Source organism: Portunus trituberculatus, chromosome 18 (assembly GCF_017591435.1).
Source record: "Portunus trituberculatus isolate SZX2019 chromosome 18, ASM1759143v1, whole genome shotgun sequence".
Lineage (NCBI taxonomy): Eukaryota > Metazoa > Arthropoda > Malacostraca > Decapoda > Portunidae > Portunus > Portunus trituberculatus.
Window position 1 is genome coordinate 20,246,306 of NC_059272.1, and position 19,164 is coordinate 20,265,469.

The 19,164-nt window shown below is 41.4% G+C and overlaps 2 protein-coding genes and 1 long non-coding RNA gene across 4 annotated transcripts; 2 read left to right on the forward strand and 1 right to left on the reverse strand.

Annotated features, from left to right (window-relative positions):
- The first annotated feature begins 1,658 nt into the window (after positions 1-1,658).
- LOC123505808 (centrosomal protein of 152 kDa-like) lies at positions 1,659-7,595 on the forward strand. Its single transcript, XM_045257527.1, has 2 exons — positions 1,659-1,763; positions 3,708-7,595. The coding sequence occupies exon 2, from the start codon at positions 3,711-3,713 to the stop codon at positions 7,590-7,592; it is 3,882 nt and encodes a 1,293-aa protein (XP_045113462.1). The 5' UTR covers positions 1,659-1,763; positions 3,708-3,710; the 3' UTR covers positions 7,593-7,595.
- LOC123505813 (spindle and kinetochore-associated protein 1-like) lies at positions 1,698-11,669 on the forward strand. 2 transcript variants are annotated; one of them, XM_045257533.1, is made up of 6 exons: positions 1,698-1,767; positions 8,169-8,249; positions 8,846-9,151; positions 9,334-9,422; positions 9,610-9,779; positions 11,454-11,669. In XM_045257533.1, the coding sequence occupies exons 2-6, from the start codon at positions 8,175-8,177 to the stop codon at positions 11,606-11,608; spliced, it is 795 nt and encodes a 264-aa protein (XP_045113468.1). In that variant the 5' UTR covers positions 1,698-1,767; positions 8,169-8,174; the 3' UTR covers positions 11,609-11,669. The 2 variants fall into 2 exon arrangements, with proteins under 2 accessions (XP_045113468.1, XP_045113470.1); XM_045257535.1 differs by lacking the exon at positions 1,698-1,767 and adding an exon at positions 7,688-7,832.
- On the reverse strand, positions 4,437-18,981 carry LOC123505815. The gene is made up of 4 exons (XR_006675263.1): positions 18,786-18,981; positions 13,063-13,176; positions 11,021-11,604; positions 4,437-4,451 (listed from the first exon to the last, which is right to left on the reverse strand). It is a non-coding gene; the product is annotated as an uncharacterized LOC123505815 (long non-coding RNA).
- Between the last annotated feature and the right edge of the window lie 183 nt (positions 18,982-19,164).

Consider the following 19,164-nt stretch of genomic DNA (forward strand, 5'->3'; position numbering starts at 1 on the left):
TGATAATGAAATTGTAAATAACTGTTCTTGTTGGTCTGTATATTCCTAGCTCCTGAGAACTGTAGTTATAACAACCTTGATACCAATATATTGATGTAAAGAATTAGACCACAAGAGAGGTCAGTGTTGAACCCAATACAGAACATTCAGGGTGCATGGCTCTTAGCCACAACAATGGTGGTGGTCCTGACAAAGTTTGGTTGACTTTACCTGTCCCTCAGTGCTACAGTATTCAGTTCGTTGCTCCTTCTGGATCTCAGACGTTTGTTGGTAAGATGTGTAACATTGTGAATCCTGATTGCCCATCTACTACATAGCTCCCGCTGACTGGCATTTTAATGGAGAAGGTTAAGTCCCGAGTAATTTTTCAATTGTAAAATGTGATGATTAACGGAATGTAGGCTGTACTTTTATTCACACTGAAAAGAGAGAGAATTGAGTAATAATCTGTACCTGACAGGACTTGGAATGGTAGTCTTCCAATACCATGGCTGACATCAGTGAAGCTATGAGTGTCCAGTAAGCTGTACAGTATATGATAGGCTGACAATTTCACATGGGTAATGGAAAATATAGCACCACACATTCATAGTCATATTCTGTACCCCATTACGGAAAGATGTTATGATTAATATTGCTATTAAGATACTGCAGGCTACCTTTATGATGAAGTTTGCAGGTGCTCTTTTTTTGTACTGGGAAAGGATAATTATTGTCTTACCAAACCCATAAATATGCTCAACAGATTAGATGTAAACATTAGGAAGATTTTTTTTTTTTTTTTTTTTTTTTTAAGTGGTGAAGAACTGGAATGACCTTCCTCAACAAGTTGCAACAGTATTTTGTATTAAAAAATATATATATTGGGAGATCATATATGAGATGAAATTTAACTTTATAGCCAAAATTGCATAGATACGTTCACCCAAGCTTGTGTTCTTATCCTGGGAATCATCTGTGACGGCTTTAAGAGTATTACTTACATGAAGATCCTACAGTAGGGAAAAAAAAAAAAAAAAAAGTAAGTAATGATTATGACACGTACATCTCCATGGTGCATAGTGAAATCTTGTTCTTCCAATATTTCATTTCCCAGACTCCATGTAAAGTCTTTGGATGCCTCAGTCACGGAAGTTCATGATAGAAAATTTCATGTAAAGAAAAAGAAAGATAAATCTGCATTCCATGGGTACACTTTTTCAAGCACTCCTTCATTGTCATATTCACAATAGATACAGTAAATCTGCATTGAAGCTTTTTGAATAAACAAGTTCTCACATTCTCTACATGCTCTTAAAAAAAAAAATACATCGCAAATAAAATATAATTGAATATGGCAAAATGAAAATAAGAGACACCACACATCTTATACATTCTTCCTTTAATTTCTGTACGCTTTATTATAAAAAATAAACCTATTCATCTATTTATCGACTTACAACCCACTTACCTAGTTACGGTAGGTAAGCGATGGATACAACGAAAGTTTCTCTCTCTCTCTCTCTCTCTCTCTCTCTCTCTCTCTCTCTTCATACGTTATAAACTAAAAAAAAAAATAAAGTAGAAAAATATAAGCAATAAAAGTAAATAAAAAAATTAGCACATAAGACTTAGATAACGAATAAAATCAACAAGTGGATCCATGCGAAAGCCAGACAGTCACCGAGCCACCATTATTTGGCATTAGGCGGGAAGACGTTGGTGGGAGCGGCGGACGTTTGAACTTGGGATAACCTTTTCCTCCGGTCCCTTGTTCGGCCACGGTAGGTAGGTGAGGTGCAGCCTGGTACTTACTGCAGCTTGTAAGAGTAATCGTTGTGGCTGAAAGGTGTATGTGAGAACGGGATGGGTGAATAGTTAATATGAAAGATAAAGGGAGGTGGTGGTGGGGGACTGTGATGACGTTTTGAATAGTGGTTAGTGAGAACCGACAATGTTCGTGTTTATACCAGGAAGACTTGCTTGTCTGGCTTGTGGTGCTGGTGAATTGATGGGAGAATCGTGTGTCTAAGTGTGTGGGTGAATACAGGGAGATGAAGTGTATTTATAGATAGTGTGAGGTGTTATTGTAGGAGGTGGTGGTGGTGATGGTGGTTGACGCAGCAGTTAACAGGGCAGCCTTGTCATCACTCACCAGTCACCACCCGACCAGCGAGGATATTCTTGATTACAGGACTCAACCCTCCTTCCCTGGCTGAGCTTGAGGTACAGGTGGGGAAGTGAGGTTTTGTTGTTCGGAAAATGATGTACATCAAATTAATACAATACAAACTAGATGTGAAGGGCTAGGCAGTGTCCTTTGAACCTGCTACCTCAAAGTGATTTTAACAGCGTTGGCTTCGGCCACGCCAAAATGCAATGTTTTTCGAAACTGATTGTGGCTGAATGTCTGAACTTCATTTCATAATCACACCTTAAGAGTGACTAACTGCTCTCTCTCTCTCTCTCTCTCTCTCTCTCTCTCTCTCTCTCTCTCTCTCTCTCTCTCTCTCTCTCTCTCTCTCTCTCTCTATATATATATATATATATATATATATATATATATATATATATATATATATATATATATATATATATAAATTTATTAAACATTTTTTTGACAAGGTACTGCATATGACAACTTTACTACCATGTTTCTATGTACACTTGGTTAGAAGCATAGATGGGTGTTATCTTTATTGCAATAATGATATTGGGTTACTAGTTATCCTATAGTTATTTATGGCTTGCTGTCATTGTATCTGTATTGGTGATACTTTTGGTTCCAAATATTTGTTTTGGAAATATAATCATGTTAAAGTTTTGAACTTTCAAAATCATATGTACATGTCGATGCTTTTCAGAACAAGCTTTTCCTTTTAACATTTGATCCTCTGACATGCTAAACAACTTTGTGGTCATTTATTTTTCTTCTGGTATTATAAAATTAGGTAAAAAAAAATGTTATTTACATTACATTTTTTATCACACATATTGCTATTTCTTGACCACAGTTCTTTTCATTACAGGTTTCTCTTTCCAGTAAGAGCAACAGAATTATAATTAGTTAATAACTCTGGAAGGAGATGTAATTTGGACAAGGGTGTTCATTGTCATAAAAAAAATTATCCCAATAGCAATATCAGATCAGTTATCAGATATTTATTTTTCCTGCATTATTGGTATCGACAATACTTTTGGTTCCAAACTCATGGTAATTTATCATTTTTGCTTTTAGAACATGTGCATCTTGGAGTTTTAGTTTTAAACTTTCAAAATCAAATGTAGTTATTTAAAAAAAATGCAATACAAAGTTCATATTAATTCTTTAAGGAATAAACTGAATTTTTTGTTTATATTTTTGACGGATCATGTGACACCTTATCTAATTTAGGTATAAGTGAAACTTGATTACTACCCTGTGTTCCTTCATCTTATATTGACCTTCCTAACTGTGTATTTAGTGCAATATGAGATATGAGCAAATTGAGTTCGGAGCTCTGCCACGGAACAAATGAAACTTGTAAGTTGAGGTACCACTGTACACACACACATATATATATATATATATATATATATATATATATATATATATATATATATATATATATATATATATATACATACATACATACATACATATTAAAGAAGATCCATATTATTTATGGTTTATTTGGTCGTGTCACTACACTCTGTTTATTGTTCTGAAGACTGTCTCATCATTGCAGGTGATGGATAATCCTGGACACAGTATTTTTGCTGGTGGCAGCTTGCACCTAGATGGCATAGCTGCCAGGAATGAGGAGGAGGACTTACAGAGGGAAGAGGAAGAGGAGGAGGAGAACAGGAGGAGGGAGAAAGAAATACAGGACTTGTTAGTGAATGCCTTTGATGACTTGGAGGAAGAAGAGTCATACACACAACATTCTGCCTATCCTTTTCCAGGCTCTGCTGGTGGTAGGGAGGACCAGGGCAATGTTGGCAGTGGTAGGGATGGAGGTGGTTATGGTGGCATGGGCAGCCCCATGACGAGCTCATATGCACCACAGGCATACCATGAGGATGTACATAACTACCAGGAGTACCAAAGTGATGTGTACCACCAGCAGAATGCACATCACATGGGAGGAGATTTGGATGGCTCCTCAGAAGGTCGTGGATCACTGGGAGGTGCTTCATGTAGCAGCAGCAACAGTGTGACCCCCTGGAGTGAAGACAGTCGTGGTACTTCACCCACCAGGTTCAGCCCCCTGCATGGCCACTTGAGTACAGGATCTGCCCTGGATGATGCCACCAGTGGAGGAGATCCATATGTCCCTGTAGGTGGGCAAGACTTCCAGGCATCCCATGTGGAGGTCTATGCTACCAATGATCATCATGCAGGCCACTTTGAGGTGCAGGACAACCAGGAAATGCTGAACCTCGATGATCAGTACAAACAGGCAGAGACTTCCTATGACCAGCTGAAGCTCCTGTATGAAGTGAGAGGCAGAGAGCTGGACCGTCAGATGTCGGAATACTCAAAGTTACAGTTTGAAAGTAACCGTGACATCAGATCTCTGCAGCATCAGTTGAGTCTTCTGAGATCAGAAAATGATGGTAAATCAGCTAGTGTTAAGCAGCTTCAAATTCTGTTATCAGAGAAAGAGGAGAGAACAAAGGCACTAGTGACTGATATGAAAGAACTCCAGAGTAAGCTGTCAGCAACACAGGATGAAAACAAAAAGCTTCATCTACAATTGGAGACTGCTGAGTCCACTATCTCTAGCCTGGAGTGCCAAGTGTCAGAATTGCAGGCAGTAGACAGTCTCAGTAGGAACCAAAAGCTGCAGGAGGAATTCATTCGCAAGTTACAGCAAGGAAATCAGGAAGAAAAGGATCTTCTACTGTCAAAGCTGCATGAGTCCGAGAAGGAGGCTCATACCTCACAGCAAGAAGTCAAGAGACTCCGAGAAGAACTGAAGAACATGAGGAACTTATACGATGGAGCTGTGGTGCAGAAATCAGAGACAGTGGCCAAGCTCAATGTGATGATTGAGACCCTGAGGAAGCAGTATGAGCAGCTCCTTCAAGCTCATGACAGTCAAGAAACACTGAAATTGGAGCTGAAGGTGAAGAGTCTGGAGGCCACCAACCAAAACCTGGAAGAACAAGCCTCCATGCTTGACATTGAACTCAAGAAGGCAAAAGAGGATCTGAAGAGCTTTGATATGGCAATGAAGTTGGGCATCATGAAAGACATCTTGCCTACAGAGGACTCAATGCTGGGCCTAGGCATCAAGCAGGCCCTCACCTACAATGACACCACTACCTCAGACACACACAAGAGAAGCAGTGGCACCAAGTATGAGTTTCCCAAGGATAAAGACAGTATTGTGACAGTTCGTGAAGAGCTGAAGAAGAGCCTAATGATCAACAAGGCCAAAAGGGAAGAGATTGCCTTGCTGAGAAATGATGTTCAGGAGAAGCAGGACAGGATTAGGAAAGCCACCAGTGATCTGCGGGATGCACATGCTGAGGTGAAGCAGTTGAAGGAACAGCTATTGAGGCTCCAGATGAAACATGATGAGAAGGAACTGAGAGAGAAAGACACCAGCCAATTAGCAAATAACAAGGAAAGAGAACTTCAGGTAGAAAATATTTCTCTACAACAAGAGATGGCTTGCCTCTTGGCCTGTGTGAGAGACAGCAAGGTGCTTTATGGCAACCTGATGGATGCTGTGATGAGTGTTAAGGATGGTGTGGTTCATGACCAGGTATCGACACTCTGTGCCAAGATGGATGAGTTGGTGCATCACATTGAGGCTGGAAGGAAGCTGTCAGCTGAGGTTGAGTGTCTCCATGAAATGCTCACAGAGATGAGAAAAGAAAATGCTGCACTTCATCAGGCTCAAGCAGTATGGGAGAATAGAATTGGAAACCTGGAAGTAAAGCTGAAGGTGTCAGGAAAGATGATTATGAGGGCAGTCACTGATCCTGAGAAGGCAAGTGAAATCACTCCCTCTCTTGCCACACTCCAAAGGCTTCTTGCTGACCTTCAGGAGCTGGTGACAGAAGTAAATCAAGAGATTCAGGAAGCCAACTATGAGAAGCTGAAGCTGCAGGACAGACTAGCAAAGTGCAATCTGGATTTGGAGAAGATGAGAGACAAAATTGCAAAGCTTGAAGAAGAAAAGGTTAACTTGAAGGGACAGTTTGCATCTCTAGAGAAGGATAAGAACAAAGAGAAAGATGCTGAGTTGGAGTGTTACCAGAAAACTTACCTTAAGTTCCATGAGGAAGCAATGCATGAGCTGGAGGCCAACGTCAAGGTGGAATATGAACAGATAGTGACAGACTTGAAGAGGAAGATGCACCAGCTGAATGAGGAGATAAAGGAGACCAAGGACTGTTATATTCAGGTGTGTCAGGAAAAGAACCAGTTAGAGGAAAGACTGGAGCAACTAATGAGAAGCAGATCTACACCTATAGAATCTCAGAGACTTCAGCAGGGTGCCAGAACTGCTCTCTCAACTCCAGATTCTGGTGTTTGTGCTGAAGGTGTGACCCAGAGAGACCAAGTACAGGAGGTGATGCTGCACAAGGAAATTGAAACTCTCAAAGAGGAATTGGCCTTTGTCAAAGAAAGATACAAAGAACAGAGCAGGAAACTTGAGCAGGAAATGGATCAGGCTGCCCTCCCTCACAAGTACAGGAAGGAAGATACAATGATGACAGGACAAGGAACCAGTGAGGCTGTTCAAGAAATGGAAGAGACTTGTAGTAGGCTGGGAAGTGAGAATAAAGAGTTGAGAGAAAAGTACAAAGATCAGGAGGCTGAGATTATGAGGCTAAAAGAAATATTATCTCAAGAGTCAGTGTCTGGAATTAAAGGTGCCTGGCAGGCCATTCTAGAGAGACAGCAAAAGCGAATGGATGAGGAGAAAAAGGAATTGAGGGCATATTATGGAAACATCATTGAGGAACTGCAGAAAAGGTATACACAAATAGAATGTACAGAGATATCAAAGGGCAAGATGAAGGAGCAGGAGAGTAACATAAATGACAAGATCAGGAAGCAAGAGGACATCATCACAACTTTAAGGGCTGAGCTGGAGAAAGCACGAAATGAAGTACATGTGGAAGAGGAGGAGAGGGAGAAGGAGGTGAGGAAACTTACCAACCTGCTGCAAAACAAGGAGGAGGAAGTCCAGGACAAGCAAGAACAGAACAATGTTATCAGACTCGGCTTTCAGAATTATGTCAGAAAAGTGGAGGCTGAGCACAAGAGTTTGCAGGAAAAAGTGGAAAAGTTAGAGGCACAGCAAAAGGAGAAGGACAAGAAATACATCCATCTAAAGTTGAAATTTGAGAAGTACAATGAAGTAATTACCCAGAGAAAATATTACAAGAGTGAGCTGAACAGATTGTGGGATACTTATGAGGGCACCAAGGTGTCATTCATTGTTCAGCTGCAGAATGTCTTGGAGGAGGTGAAAGTAATATTTGAAAAGCAGGTGGAGGCAGTGAAGGAAACTCTTGGTGCTTTGAGTGGACCACAGGTGGCACAGGCCCTACAAGAACTCAGCCAGCTTTCTGCATATGTCAAGAATTTTGATTTGAAAATATCATGAGGTTGTGCCATTTAGTTAAGACATTTATATAATTGTAGAGAAAGGAAAGCCAAAAAAAACTTTTTTCCATCCTCATGTGTTGTAAACTAATTTTCTTAATGTATTTTATATAAATATTTTTATGATAGTATAGTAAGATTTGATAAAGTTGTTCCTCCTGGTTGACACCCTCCTCCTCCTCCTCCTCCTCCTCCCTCCCATGCCAGGATGTGTTGCACGAGGCTATGTTGTTGTGTGCTTGTAAGTAAGAATTAGTGTGTCCATGTTGTGTTGTAATATGCCCAGATGCCCACTTTTTTTTTTTTTTTTTTTTTTTCAATCTACAAAATTTTTCTTCAGTTTACAAGAAAATGTCCATTTTTTTTTTTTTTTTTTATAGTATGAAAGATTTACTGTTTCATGTTAGTCTGCAAAATGTTAATTTCTCATCAGAGTTTATAGAACTTCCCAGATCTTGCATCATGTCACATTATCCAGAAATGTCAATCAACTCAGTATGCCAGATGTTCATCATAGCAAAGCCTTAAGTAATGTCAACATCCTGTATATCATCTCATTTGCTTTATTCTCTTGCAGTGAAATATGTCCTCAGTCAGTGAAGTGGAAACCTTCCAAGATTTGGATGCACACTTGAGAAACAAGGCTGATGTCTTACAGGTACGTCCTTGGGAAAGACGGAATGTCCCCTTTTTTAAGCACCTGTAGGCATACTTGGATTATATGTGGGAAGCACTGTTAAGCTTCCGCCCATTAGTGGCACAGGCAATTTTATTTATAGTGGTATCCTTATTAGGGCCCATATCACCACCCAAGCACATCTCTGAGGTAACCACCTAGGACCTGGGTACCATGGTGACATGTAGGTAACTTTAAACCACTCAACAAATGGCATAACTTCAAAGTGGTATGTGGTGGGATTCAAACCTACACGTGTATGGCTGCCCAATCCCACGCTCACCACCTTATCCACTACTGCCACACCCACTTCCTTGATGATGAAGTGAAGTGGCCTGGTATAATAGCCTGATCACTAATTTGTTGTCATGGGTTTAGTTTGAGACACTTAAGGAATTAAAATGACTTATCATCCCTTGCATATCTCTCTCTCTCTCTCTCTCTCTCTCTCTCTCTCTCTCTCTCTCTCTCTCTCTCTCTCTCTCTATATATATATATATATATATATATATATATATATATATATATATATAAAACAATAGAGAAGTGTTTTATTTGATATTACAACCATTGTGCAGGTGTGTGTGACCCTGCGTGTTGGTTGGGGTTCAGACACGGTGGAGGAAGTGGAGCAGGTGGCTAAGGAGCTGAAGACAATGAAGCAGGACATTTCAGGTTACCGCAGCAGTCTCAGCTCTGCCCGTGAAGAATTAACAACTGCCTTTGCCCTCCTGAAGAAGATGCAAGAGCTCTCTCTCCGCCTCAAGCACCTGAAGGAGTACCTCCCACAGCACATGCCCCAGCCTGCAGTGCAACAGAAGTCCCATTCCATGAAACCCCCAAGTGTGGAAAGTGAAGACCAGACTCCTACTGTTCAGCCAAAGGTTAGACTAATTCAGTATTTCTTCTCTTATTGTGATATTGTTTGTACTGATATAAAGCTTTAACATATGATGATGTATTACATTATCATGTCTTGATAACCACCTGACATTTCTGGAAAGGTCTTTCATAATGGAATTGGTAATGTGGCCAGTACATGGGGTAATTGTTGTCCCTGTTCCAGGAAACCCCAAGACCTACAGGACGGAAGGCCCCCAAACAGATCTCTAAGGTGGAATTCATCACAATGGTGGAGTTTGAGTCTATTCCCAAGTAAGTGTTAAGGAAGATTCCTCTATGTCTACCTCAGCTGTCCTCTAGGAACTTCCTCTTGCAAATGCCCAATTTTCCATGTTTTTTTAGCATTGACCGATTCCCATTGGTTTCTCTTCTGGTGGGTATATAAATAGTTTGACACCTATAATTGCCTTCTCTGACTTCACCCTCCTAACTGTTGCAGATACATTCGAGGTCGCCTGCAATATGCCCAGGTGAATGCTGCTGTGGTGGAAATAAATAAGACACTACAGACCAAGTATAATCTGTTGTCACGACCTCGTGCCAAACTGTCTGAGCTGAACATGAAGATTGTTGGAGAGTGTCAGCGACAGGAGAATAAGGAGACTAAAGGTTTGTATTTTATCTTCATGCTGAAGTTATTATACATTCTTAATGCAATAAGTTTCCTCCCTTGATGAATACTTGCAATAAAAAAACTGGTATCTAAAAAGCCCAGACTTCCCAGCCATCAAACTCTTAAGGATGCACAGCAATTTACTGGGAGAGTGGGTAAGGGAATGTCTATTACTGGGAGAGTGGGTAAGGGAATGTCTACAAAGCATAGCATATAAAAGTGTCTATTCTGAATGCAGGTAGCAGATTCCCTTCAAGCTTCCTAGCTGGCATCCACTCATAATTAGAAGACATGTTTTGTTTATGCCTCTGACCTTCTAGACATCCCATACCTTCTACCCTCCTAGGAAATTGCATGCAGTGTATCTGTACTCTTACAAAAAAGGGGAAAAGGGGGGGAAAATGCATCAATTAATTGTTGTCCAATTGCTCACCACAGTCCCTTGTCAGGTGATGCCCCTGTGGCCTAGTTTATAGGTAGGCAGATCTCACACCCCAAGTGTTTGCCAGGAAAGTGTACTTTGTGCTCAGTGTGTTGCAGTCAGCAGCTGTGCAGTATCAGACTTGCTAGGGTCTAGGACAACTGGCCACCATATAGACAGGAAGGAAACTTCCATATTGCATAATCTATGTACTCAAGGGAGCTCATATGTAGTAATGGTAGCTAGCTCCTTATGCTCCACCAGCAAGTAACTGATCAAAATTATTAAATTTTAAATTACTTTTAAATTACTTTTTAAAACTAAGTAAATAAACAAAATAAAAAGCTAAGATTATATAGCTTGAGAAAGAATCCTCAGATTTATTAAATTAGTGAAGAAGGAAACATTTGTGAGTTGCATGTAGTATGTAGAAGTGAGACGTCTGGAAGGCGTTGGGCAGAAGTATCAACAGTCACATTCCCCTACTCATATACCAAGTTTGGGGGAAAATTTTTATGCAGAAAATGCCTTTTTCCAGCCTCTTAACCTACCAGCTTAGCATTGTATCATTCCACCATCCTGTCACTTTTAGGGTGCAAGGGCATAGTGTATGTTTTTGTCACTCCTGAAAAATCTGCAATGCAATCTCACTCTCCTGGTTCAACTTTAAGATTGGCAGTCTTAGATAGCACAACCCCTTCTTCAGGCAGCTCAAATCCTAGGTGTTCCCATATACCATTACATCATTCAGGTACACCCAGGCCAATTCTCAGTGCAGCCCATCAAGCAGCTGGGTACATTTAGTGCATCACTAACCTGTCAGATCCGGTGATCAAAGGAAAGGCAGCCTTCAGCTTCTCTGCCACTGTCAAACCATTAAGGGGGACAGCAATCAACAAAGAACCTTGGTTTAGTCTGTCTTTCCCACCTGGACTACCAGTGAACACCACTGGCTGTTACACTTCTCAATCATGCCAGTGACAGGTACCACTTGTCATAGGGACTCTTGATGGATAACTCTAATCTCTTAAAAAAGCATGCTTAACTAAGGATGTGCGGAATGTCAACATATTGGACAGCACCTGCCACATCATCTGGCTTGCTGATCAGTCAGGGGGCCCCACACTCCTCTGTACCACATCCTCCAGATGCTGGAGAAGATAGGTAACAGCATTAGCAGATAGGTTAGGAAAAGGTTATTGCCACTGATGACAACATGTTTTGCTTACTGAGTATTCCTTTATTACAGGATTGCATTTTGTGGTAGATAGTGACATAAAGCGGTGGAGCTCGCTAAAGATGGACACCGCTGGGAAGTCTTTGCTCACTATGCTAAGGATGCTGAAGAGGCTGAGAGAGGTGCGGGGACCTGGCAATCTGGTGCGTTATGCTGTCCTCACCTGAAAAACATTTGTCAATGTGCGTTTGTGTTTCTCATGAATAAAGAATTCCTGTGTATTCATCATACCTTCACTCATTATATACAGGATGTAACAAAGTTTCTGTAAATACTGCTACAGGCAAAAGTAAAAGCTATTCCAAATAGAAAATGTTATATGTACAGATGCGACCTGTAAACTCCTTGTCAATCTTAGCCCATATATTTTCCACTAGCAATACCTGGCAGATCCACACCAGGTGAAGGCTTCAGGTTCCCTTGGATTCGTTAAACTCCCTCAAAAACTAAGCCTTAAAGCTCTACCCACTTGACCCTCCCCGTGACCTCAGAATTTTTGCGTGTGTGATCTTTATTTTTATTTCATTTTCTCAGTTCACATAGCAATCTCTTTGATCTTCCTCCTCCTACTCCACAACCACCACCATCCTCATCCTCAGTATATATATATATATATATATATATATATATATATATATATATATATATATATATATATATATATATATGAAGAATGGGAATGGAGGAGGAGAAGGAGGAAGTGGAAGATCAGAGAGATTGCTATTCTACATTTCCTATGTGAATGGAGAAAATGAAATAAAAATAAAGATCACACACACACACAAACATTCTGAGGTCACGGGGAGGGACAGGGCATGGACCAGGAGGGGAGGGTCAAGTGGGTGGAGCTTTAAGGCTTAGTTTTTGAGGGAGTTTAACCAATCCAAGGGAACCTGAAGCCTTCACCTGGTGTGGATCTGCCAGGTATTGCTACTGGAAAATATATGGGCTAAGATTTGCAAGGAGTTTACAGGTCGCATCTGTACATATGCATTTTTAGGCTATGGGGTACATATAATTCAAGTGTGAATACATTTAGACTACTGCATGAAAGTTGAAATTACCACACAATAGGCAAAGCATGTTGAAAGCATGTTGACATATTTCACAATACAGCTGCTTGGCCTATCATCTGTTGTATCATCACCCTGCCTGCCACACTTGAATTACACCCACAGCTAAACAAAGCCTAAAAATGCAGTTGTGTATAAGAAAAAAACCATTTTCTACATAGAATAACTTGTATTTTCATCTCTAGCACTACTTGCAGACACTTGTTACACCCAACATACTCCTTTTTCTGCATAACTGACAAGTAAAGATAGCATTAGGTTTTGTCATAGTGCTTCAAGACAAGTCTTGTATAAAAAATAGCCAACATTTTAAATATATATTGAAAACTTGATTTGTTTGTATGCTCCAAACTCTCCTACAAATAGTGAAAATCTGAGAATTTATGAAAATCACCCTTACAATGCTCATATACAACAGTAAAAGTGTGTGAATAATAGCAAACAAATGCCAGATCAACATTCATCAGAATCACTCGCTAAAAGACAGATTATGTTCCTATACAACTATGTGGTGTGAGGCATGCTGCTCTGATGTCCCTAAAACATACCTATTAGTATCCATCACATCTATCTTCAATCTTTTTATCCACAAGTGCAACCAATCTGTCTATCTTGTATATCCTCTCATGTAGAGACCAGTCCTGGCATCCATGCCTCCAGACCTGAAATGACAAAATAGCATCATTAAAAAGGAGAATGATGACAAGTCAAGATGACCACTCAGATACACCTATGTATGGAATAACTAGACAACAAAAATGCAAGTTATGAATTGTTTTGGATCTAGTTAAAGGGAAAGGGCCTTCATGTGGTCTTTCTGCCAGGCAATATTGTTGAACTTCTGAAACAGATCCAGAAATTAAACCATGGCAAACACTTTCCCTCCCACTGTGGTTTTTACTAAAGTGGATAGCTGCTACATAATATATATTGCTATTGTTGCACTTCCTGTACGCATTTCCTACTATAGGGACCATGGCAGCCCCACAGATGCCATAGTCAATGAGCTGCCTGAGTGTGAGGTGACACGGGCAATTAGAGAAGTGGCCACCTCCCTCAGGTTGTACGTTTCAGGTGACGTTGCCAAGTTAGAGCAGCTGGTGGAGGACTTGTCTCTCAAGGCCCTTCACTTACCAACCTCCCACCCCTAGTGAGGCCAGCCATAGTGGAGGGCCATGAGCAGTATGAAGGGGGAGGTACTGCAGAGTGCAAAGGCTCTAGTGGAAAGAGAGGCTGGGCTGTTAAGTAGGTCCTTGTTGGCACCCCCGACAGCTCTAACAATATCATCCCCCCCCCCCTGGACTGAAGACCTTCTGGGGAGGCCTCTTCGTCAGATGATCACCTGAACAGCAAATGCCTGCTCCCTCTGTCCTCCAATTCAGGTCTTTATGCCTATGTCAGAGGATGAGGTAATATACACCTTAAAGAGAAAGGCCTCCACTACTGCTGCCCAAGATAGAAGGAATTTTGGTATGGTTAGAGCACTGGGCATCCCTAGGCTCCAGTATATTTTCAATGGTATGCTGGTCCTGTGAGACGTCCCAGTATCTTGGACCAAGGGGCACACCATTCTGATTCCCAAAAAAGCCAATCTGGAAGAGCCTAGGGATTTCCCCCCCTTAACGATCACCTCCATGCTGCTCTGGCTTTTCAATAAAATCATAGTGGCAAGACTGATAAAGGCTACCCTGCTGTTAGCTACGCAGAATAGAGTTGCAGCAAACCTCTTCCTTGTACAAGAAATAATAAGAAGCGTCACAATCACCAACTCTTCCCTTTCTGTTGCCTTTATCGACTTCAAAAAAGGCGTTTGACTTAGTGGGTCATCCATCTCTTTACAGCTGTAGAAAGATGGGGAATTCCACTAGAACTCACTGAACTCAGGAAGAACTTGTATGATAAAGCCACAAGACATAATGGGTGACATATTTAAGACCAAACAGGAGTCCTACAAGGAGACACCCTGTCCCCATACTTGTTTAATGTAACACTGGACTGGAATTTATCAGAATTACCGGCAAATGTAGGGTCACTCTTCACCGATGAAATTATCAGCTACGTTGCTTACGCTGATGATGTGGCCCTTACGGCCTCAACTAGCACTGGTTTCCAGGCCTCACTTGACACTCTGGTCAAGAAAGCCTGTGCAGTGGGGCTGGAATTGGGCCACACCAAGTGCTCCATCCTGAACATCTTGGGCGATCGTAGTATGAAAAGGTTGCTGGTCGTCTCAAAAACCATCTTTTTGGTGAATGCTGTTCGCTTAAGAAGTTTGCTTCCAAGGCAGACATACCGGTACCTCAGGCTGGAGATTAGGCCATCAAGGGGTCGTGCCAAGCCTGGCTGGGTGCTGGCTTTCATAAGCCAGGACTTAAAGTGCATACAGAAAGTGCCGTTCAAGCCCCAACAAAAGCTGTGAGATATAAAGAATGTCCTAGTTATAGGGTCTGGGTTAAACTTGATACATACCTCTCTCTAGCATTTTGTAATCAGGATTTGCAATCTTAACATGATTTCTCCCACAGAGCTAGTCTCCCTTGTATAAGGATATCAACTGCTCTTATCAAAATCAGCCTCTATACTAAATATAAAGGGACAGTCACACACAACCTATCACCTTGAGATCCAATACGTTAGCTTCTGAATGAGTTTCCCCTAGAGAAGTGTGCAGGTTGCGGGGCTGCCCACGACGTGTGAAGACAATGTACCCCATAGCAACGACGTGCTGAGGCAAGCCCACTTGCTATCTAAGGGGTGCCTGTGCTACATTTCATCCATGCATGGGTGATCAACCACGGCAGGAAGCACCTGCCCTGTGTGAAAGATTCCACTGAAAACATCAGTACGTATTTGATTCAAGCTGGGCCATGGACCTGGGCATCGTCCATGCCACCTGAAAGAAGCCTACTGAACATGCAAGTAGTTTATCACCATCCGTGTCAGGTGTAGAGCCTGGGTCCCTGGATCAAGGGTGATCAGCTGGTCAGGAAGGTCTAGACCAAAGGTTCTCAAACTATGGGTTGCGAGATCTGTTTTAATGGGTCACATGGACACAGGAAAATTCTCACACTCAGTGTATTTCAGTTAGTTAATTGAATTATTCTAACCACAAATTAGGTACTAATGTAATATATGTTCATCCTTCCTCCACATCCTCCCTCCTCCTGAGCCTCACTTAATGGTGTCTCTGACAGAAACAACTCCTGTATTAAACAAGCATGATGGACTGGTGAGTGGTGGACCCAGGCACGGTGTCTATTTTCCACTGACAGCAGGTGTGTGTGTGTGTGTGTGTGTGTAATTCACTGTTTGATCTGCTGCAGTCTCTGACGAGACAGCCAGACGTTACCCTACGGAACGAGCTCAGAGCTCATTATTTCCGATCTTCGGATAGGTCTGAGACCAGGCACACACCACACACCAGGACAACAAGGTCACAACTCCTCGATTTACATCCCGTACCTACTCACTGCTAGGTGAACAGGGGCTACACGTGAAAGGAGACACACCCAAATATCTCCACCTGGCCGGGGAATCGAACCCCGGTCCTCTGGCTTGTGAAGCCAGTGCTCTAACCACTGAGCTATCGGGCCGTGTGTGTGTGTGTGTGTGTGTGTGTGTGTGTGTGTGTGTGTAAAAATAAAAAATCAGAAATTAGTTCCTTTTTTCAAATTACCATTTGTGAATTAGTCTGTTTTTTTTTTTTTCTTATTCTTAAATGGCAAAATGATCATACAAGGATGCCTTCCTGGACTTTGAATTCACAAGCATTGTTGAATATGGAATCAAGCTTCAGTGTGTTATCTGCTGTAAAGTTCTGTCAAATAGTTGCTGAAATCTAAGGAATTACAAAGACTTAAACCTTCCAAGCACCCTATGCTCTCCAAGAATGAGCTTTTTGGAAAGGAAAGAAGCTGCTCTGAAATAAAAAAGGTTCGAGGCCCCTGACAATGCAGCAGTAGCGACTTTGAAGCAAGCCACACTGGCATCATATCATGTTGCATGGGGGAATTTCAAAGGAGAAAGCACCACACACTATTGGCGAAGATCTCAACAAGCCTGCAGCCATTGACTTGGTAAAAAATAGTGTGTGGAAAAGACATGGCAAAACGACTGGAAATTACCCCATTGTCAAATAACACTGTATGCAGGGCAATAGTGGACATGTCTCTTGATATCAAACACCAAGTAGCAGATCCCATCAAGGCCAAGGGAACATTTAGCTTGCAGCTAGATGAGTCAAAAGATACAATTGATAATGCCCAGAGCTCTGTTAGTTTATGTTAAGTATGAGGGACCAGCAGATCTTGAAGAGAAGTTTCTCTTTTGTTGCTCACTGTCAACGACCACTACGAGAAGATATTTTTCAAATGATTGACCAGTTCTTGAAAGAGGAAGAATTTGCATGGACAGATTGCTTCAATATTTGTTCTGATGGAGCACCAGCAATGCTTGGGGAACAAAAAAGGCTTCACAGCACTTGTAAAAAAAAGTTAATTCCAAGGTTAATGTGCATTGCCTGCTACATCTGCTTGGTCAACACCTGTCACCAGGACTAAATGACGTGATGAACAAAGCAGTTCAAATTGTCAACTAGATCAAAGTTAGTGCACTAAATACTCGGTTGTTCGAGCAGTTATGTGTCTATTTCAATGCAGAAAGCAAGCATATCTCCACTTACACTCAAAACATCAGATGGTTTTCAAGAGGAAAAGTACTATGACAACTACTGGATCTTTGGGTTGAGTTGGAAATTTTCCTGACTGAGAAGCCATGCAGCTTAGTGAACAAATTGATGAACGAAATGTGGTTCCTACAAGTGTGGTATCTCAATGACATTTCTGGTGGACTCAACGATCTAAATATCAGCATGCAAGGCCAGAACCAGACTAATGTTGAAGTTGTAGAAAATCTGTCTTCATGCAAACTAAAACTGGGGCTTAGCAATGTGAAGCAAGGGAAATTTGCAACTTTTCCAACAGTGGCAAAATTTCTTGAGACATGGGAGGGGACATTTCCCAATGATACCAAAAGTTTTATTGTAACACACTAGACTGAGTTGACAGCAGATTCCAAAGTCCAGAAGAACACATTCAAGTCCAGTTATGGGTGAGAAACCCTTTCAACATGAATGTCGAAGAGTTGCCAGAAAACATTCAGTCTCCAAGAGCAACTTATTGAGGCTCAAAATGGAAAAGTTGTTGAAGGCCCTCTTCAAGTAAATATCCCTTTTTGAATTCTGAATTCAGGTAAAGAAAGAGAATTCTATTGTAGGAGTTGAGATGGTGAAAGTGTTGCTCCCATTTGTAACAATACCTCTGCGAGCTCTGACGCATCAAAATCAAGTTGAGGAATAAGCTTAACCCCTTCAGTACTGGGACGCATTCTTCCCATGAGTATTGTGTGTAATTTAACAATTTCACTTACATTAGGAAGGGTCTATGGAGCTCAGAAAATTAATGGCCACAGTCTTCACTATTTTAATCCTCACATAAGTTTATAAAGCTATATAAAATCACCATATAGTAACCAGAATAAATATGAAAGCATGCCATGGTACAGAAGAGCATATGAGATACTGCCTTACCACAATGATCCCACGATTCGACAAACTGGTAAACGAGAAGCAGCACCATGGATCCCATTGATTTAATTAAGTGATTGAAAAGTAGTGCCATGGATTCCATTAATTTAGCCTTGTGAAAGAAAAGCTGTATACTTTTTTTCACAATAAAGTGTATATAACACTACATTTTTCGTTCTCTTTACTATGGGTCGCGGAGGATTGCAATGTTTAAAACAGGGTTGCGCACGAAAGTTAGCGAACCACTGTCCTAACATGTGACAGAGCGGAAGGGTGGAAATACGTACTTTTGTCGCAGCTTATAACATCTGCACCTGTAATGCTGCTGCCTGCACCTACCACAACCATCATTGAAACTCATGTTGTAGGCCGAGTGAAGGCTGGGGATGAGGGGCGGGCACGCTAGCTTGGCCACTTGTCTACGTTAACAGCGGCCATATGATTATTACCAACAGCTTTTGAACTTTCCAGATTTTCCTCTCTACCACTTCTAGAGTAAACCAAGATTAAAGTGAAGTAGGGGAGTCACCAACACCACAAACCAGGCTTAGAATAGTGCGTTGCAGGATATCGGATAGGAAACCACAGCGGAAGTCCAAACATAGCACACCTAACTAACGGTAGGCAGGTAATCTGACGCGGCGTGTTCATCAATTCAAACCCTAAAGCTCACCCACCCGATCTTACCTCCATCTCCAGGCTGTCTTGGTGTATGTCCACAGGCCCTCTACAGGGTCAGGCTGCCATCACGAGTGCAAAATAAAGGTCAACACAAACAAAAAGTTCTGGGCAATGACTATGTAAATTTAGTCATTGGTTCTGGGGATCTTCACGTTCAGCTTTCTGCGTCACGTAGCCAACCGCCATCTTGATTCGATACGTGTCAGTGTCAGTCACGGCGTTGCTGGTTCTTTCTAGTAGATTCAGTATAATTTAAACAGTTTTAAACCCATCAGTCTTACGTATTTACAGTATTTCTTATATATTTTAAGTTAAAAATTTACTTATTAGACACTTCTTGTTTCTGCTTAGTTATGATAATGGAGGTAATGGGTCTGCTGGCGGG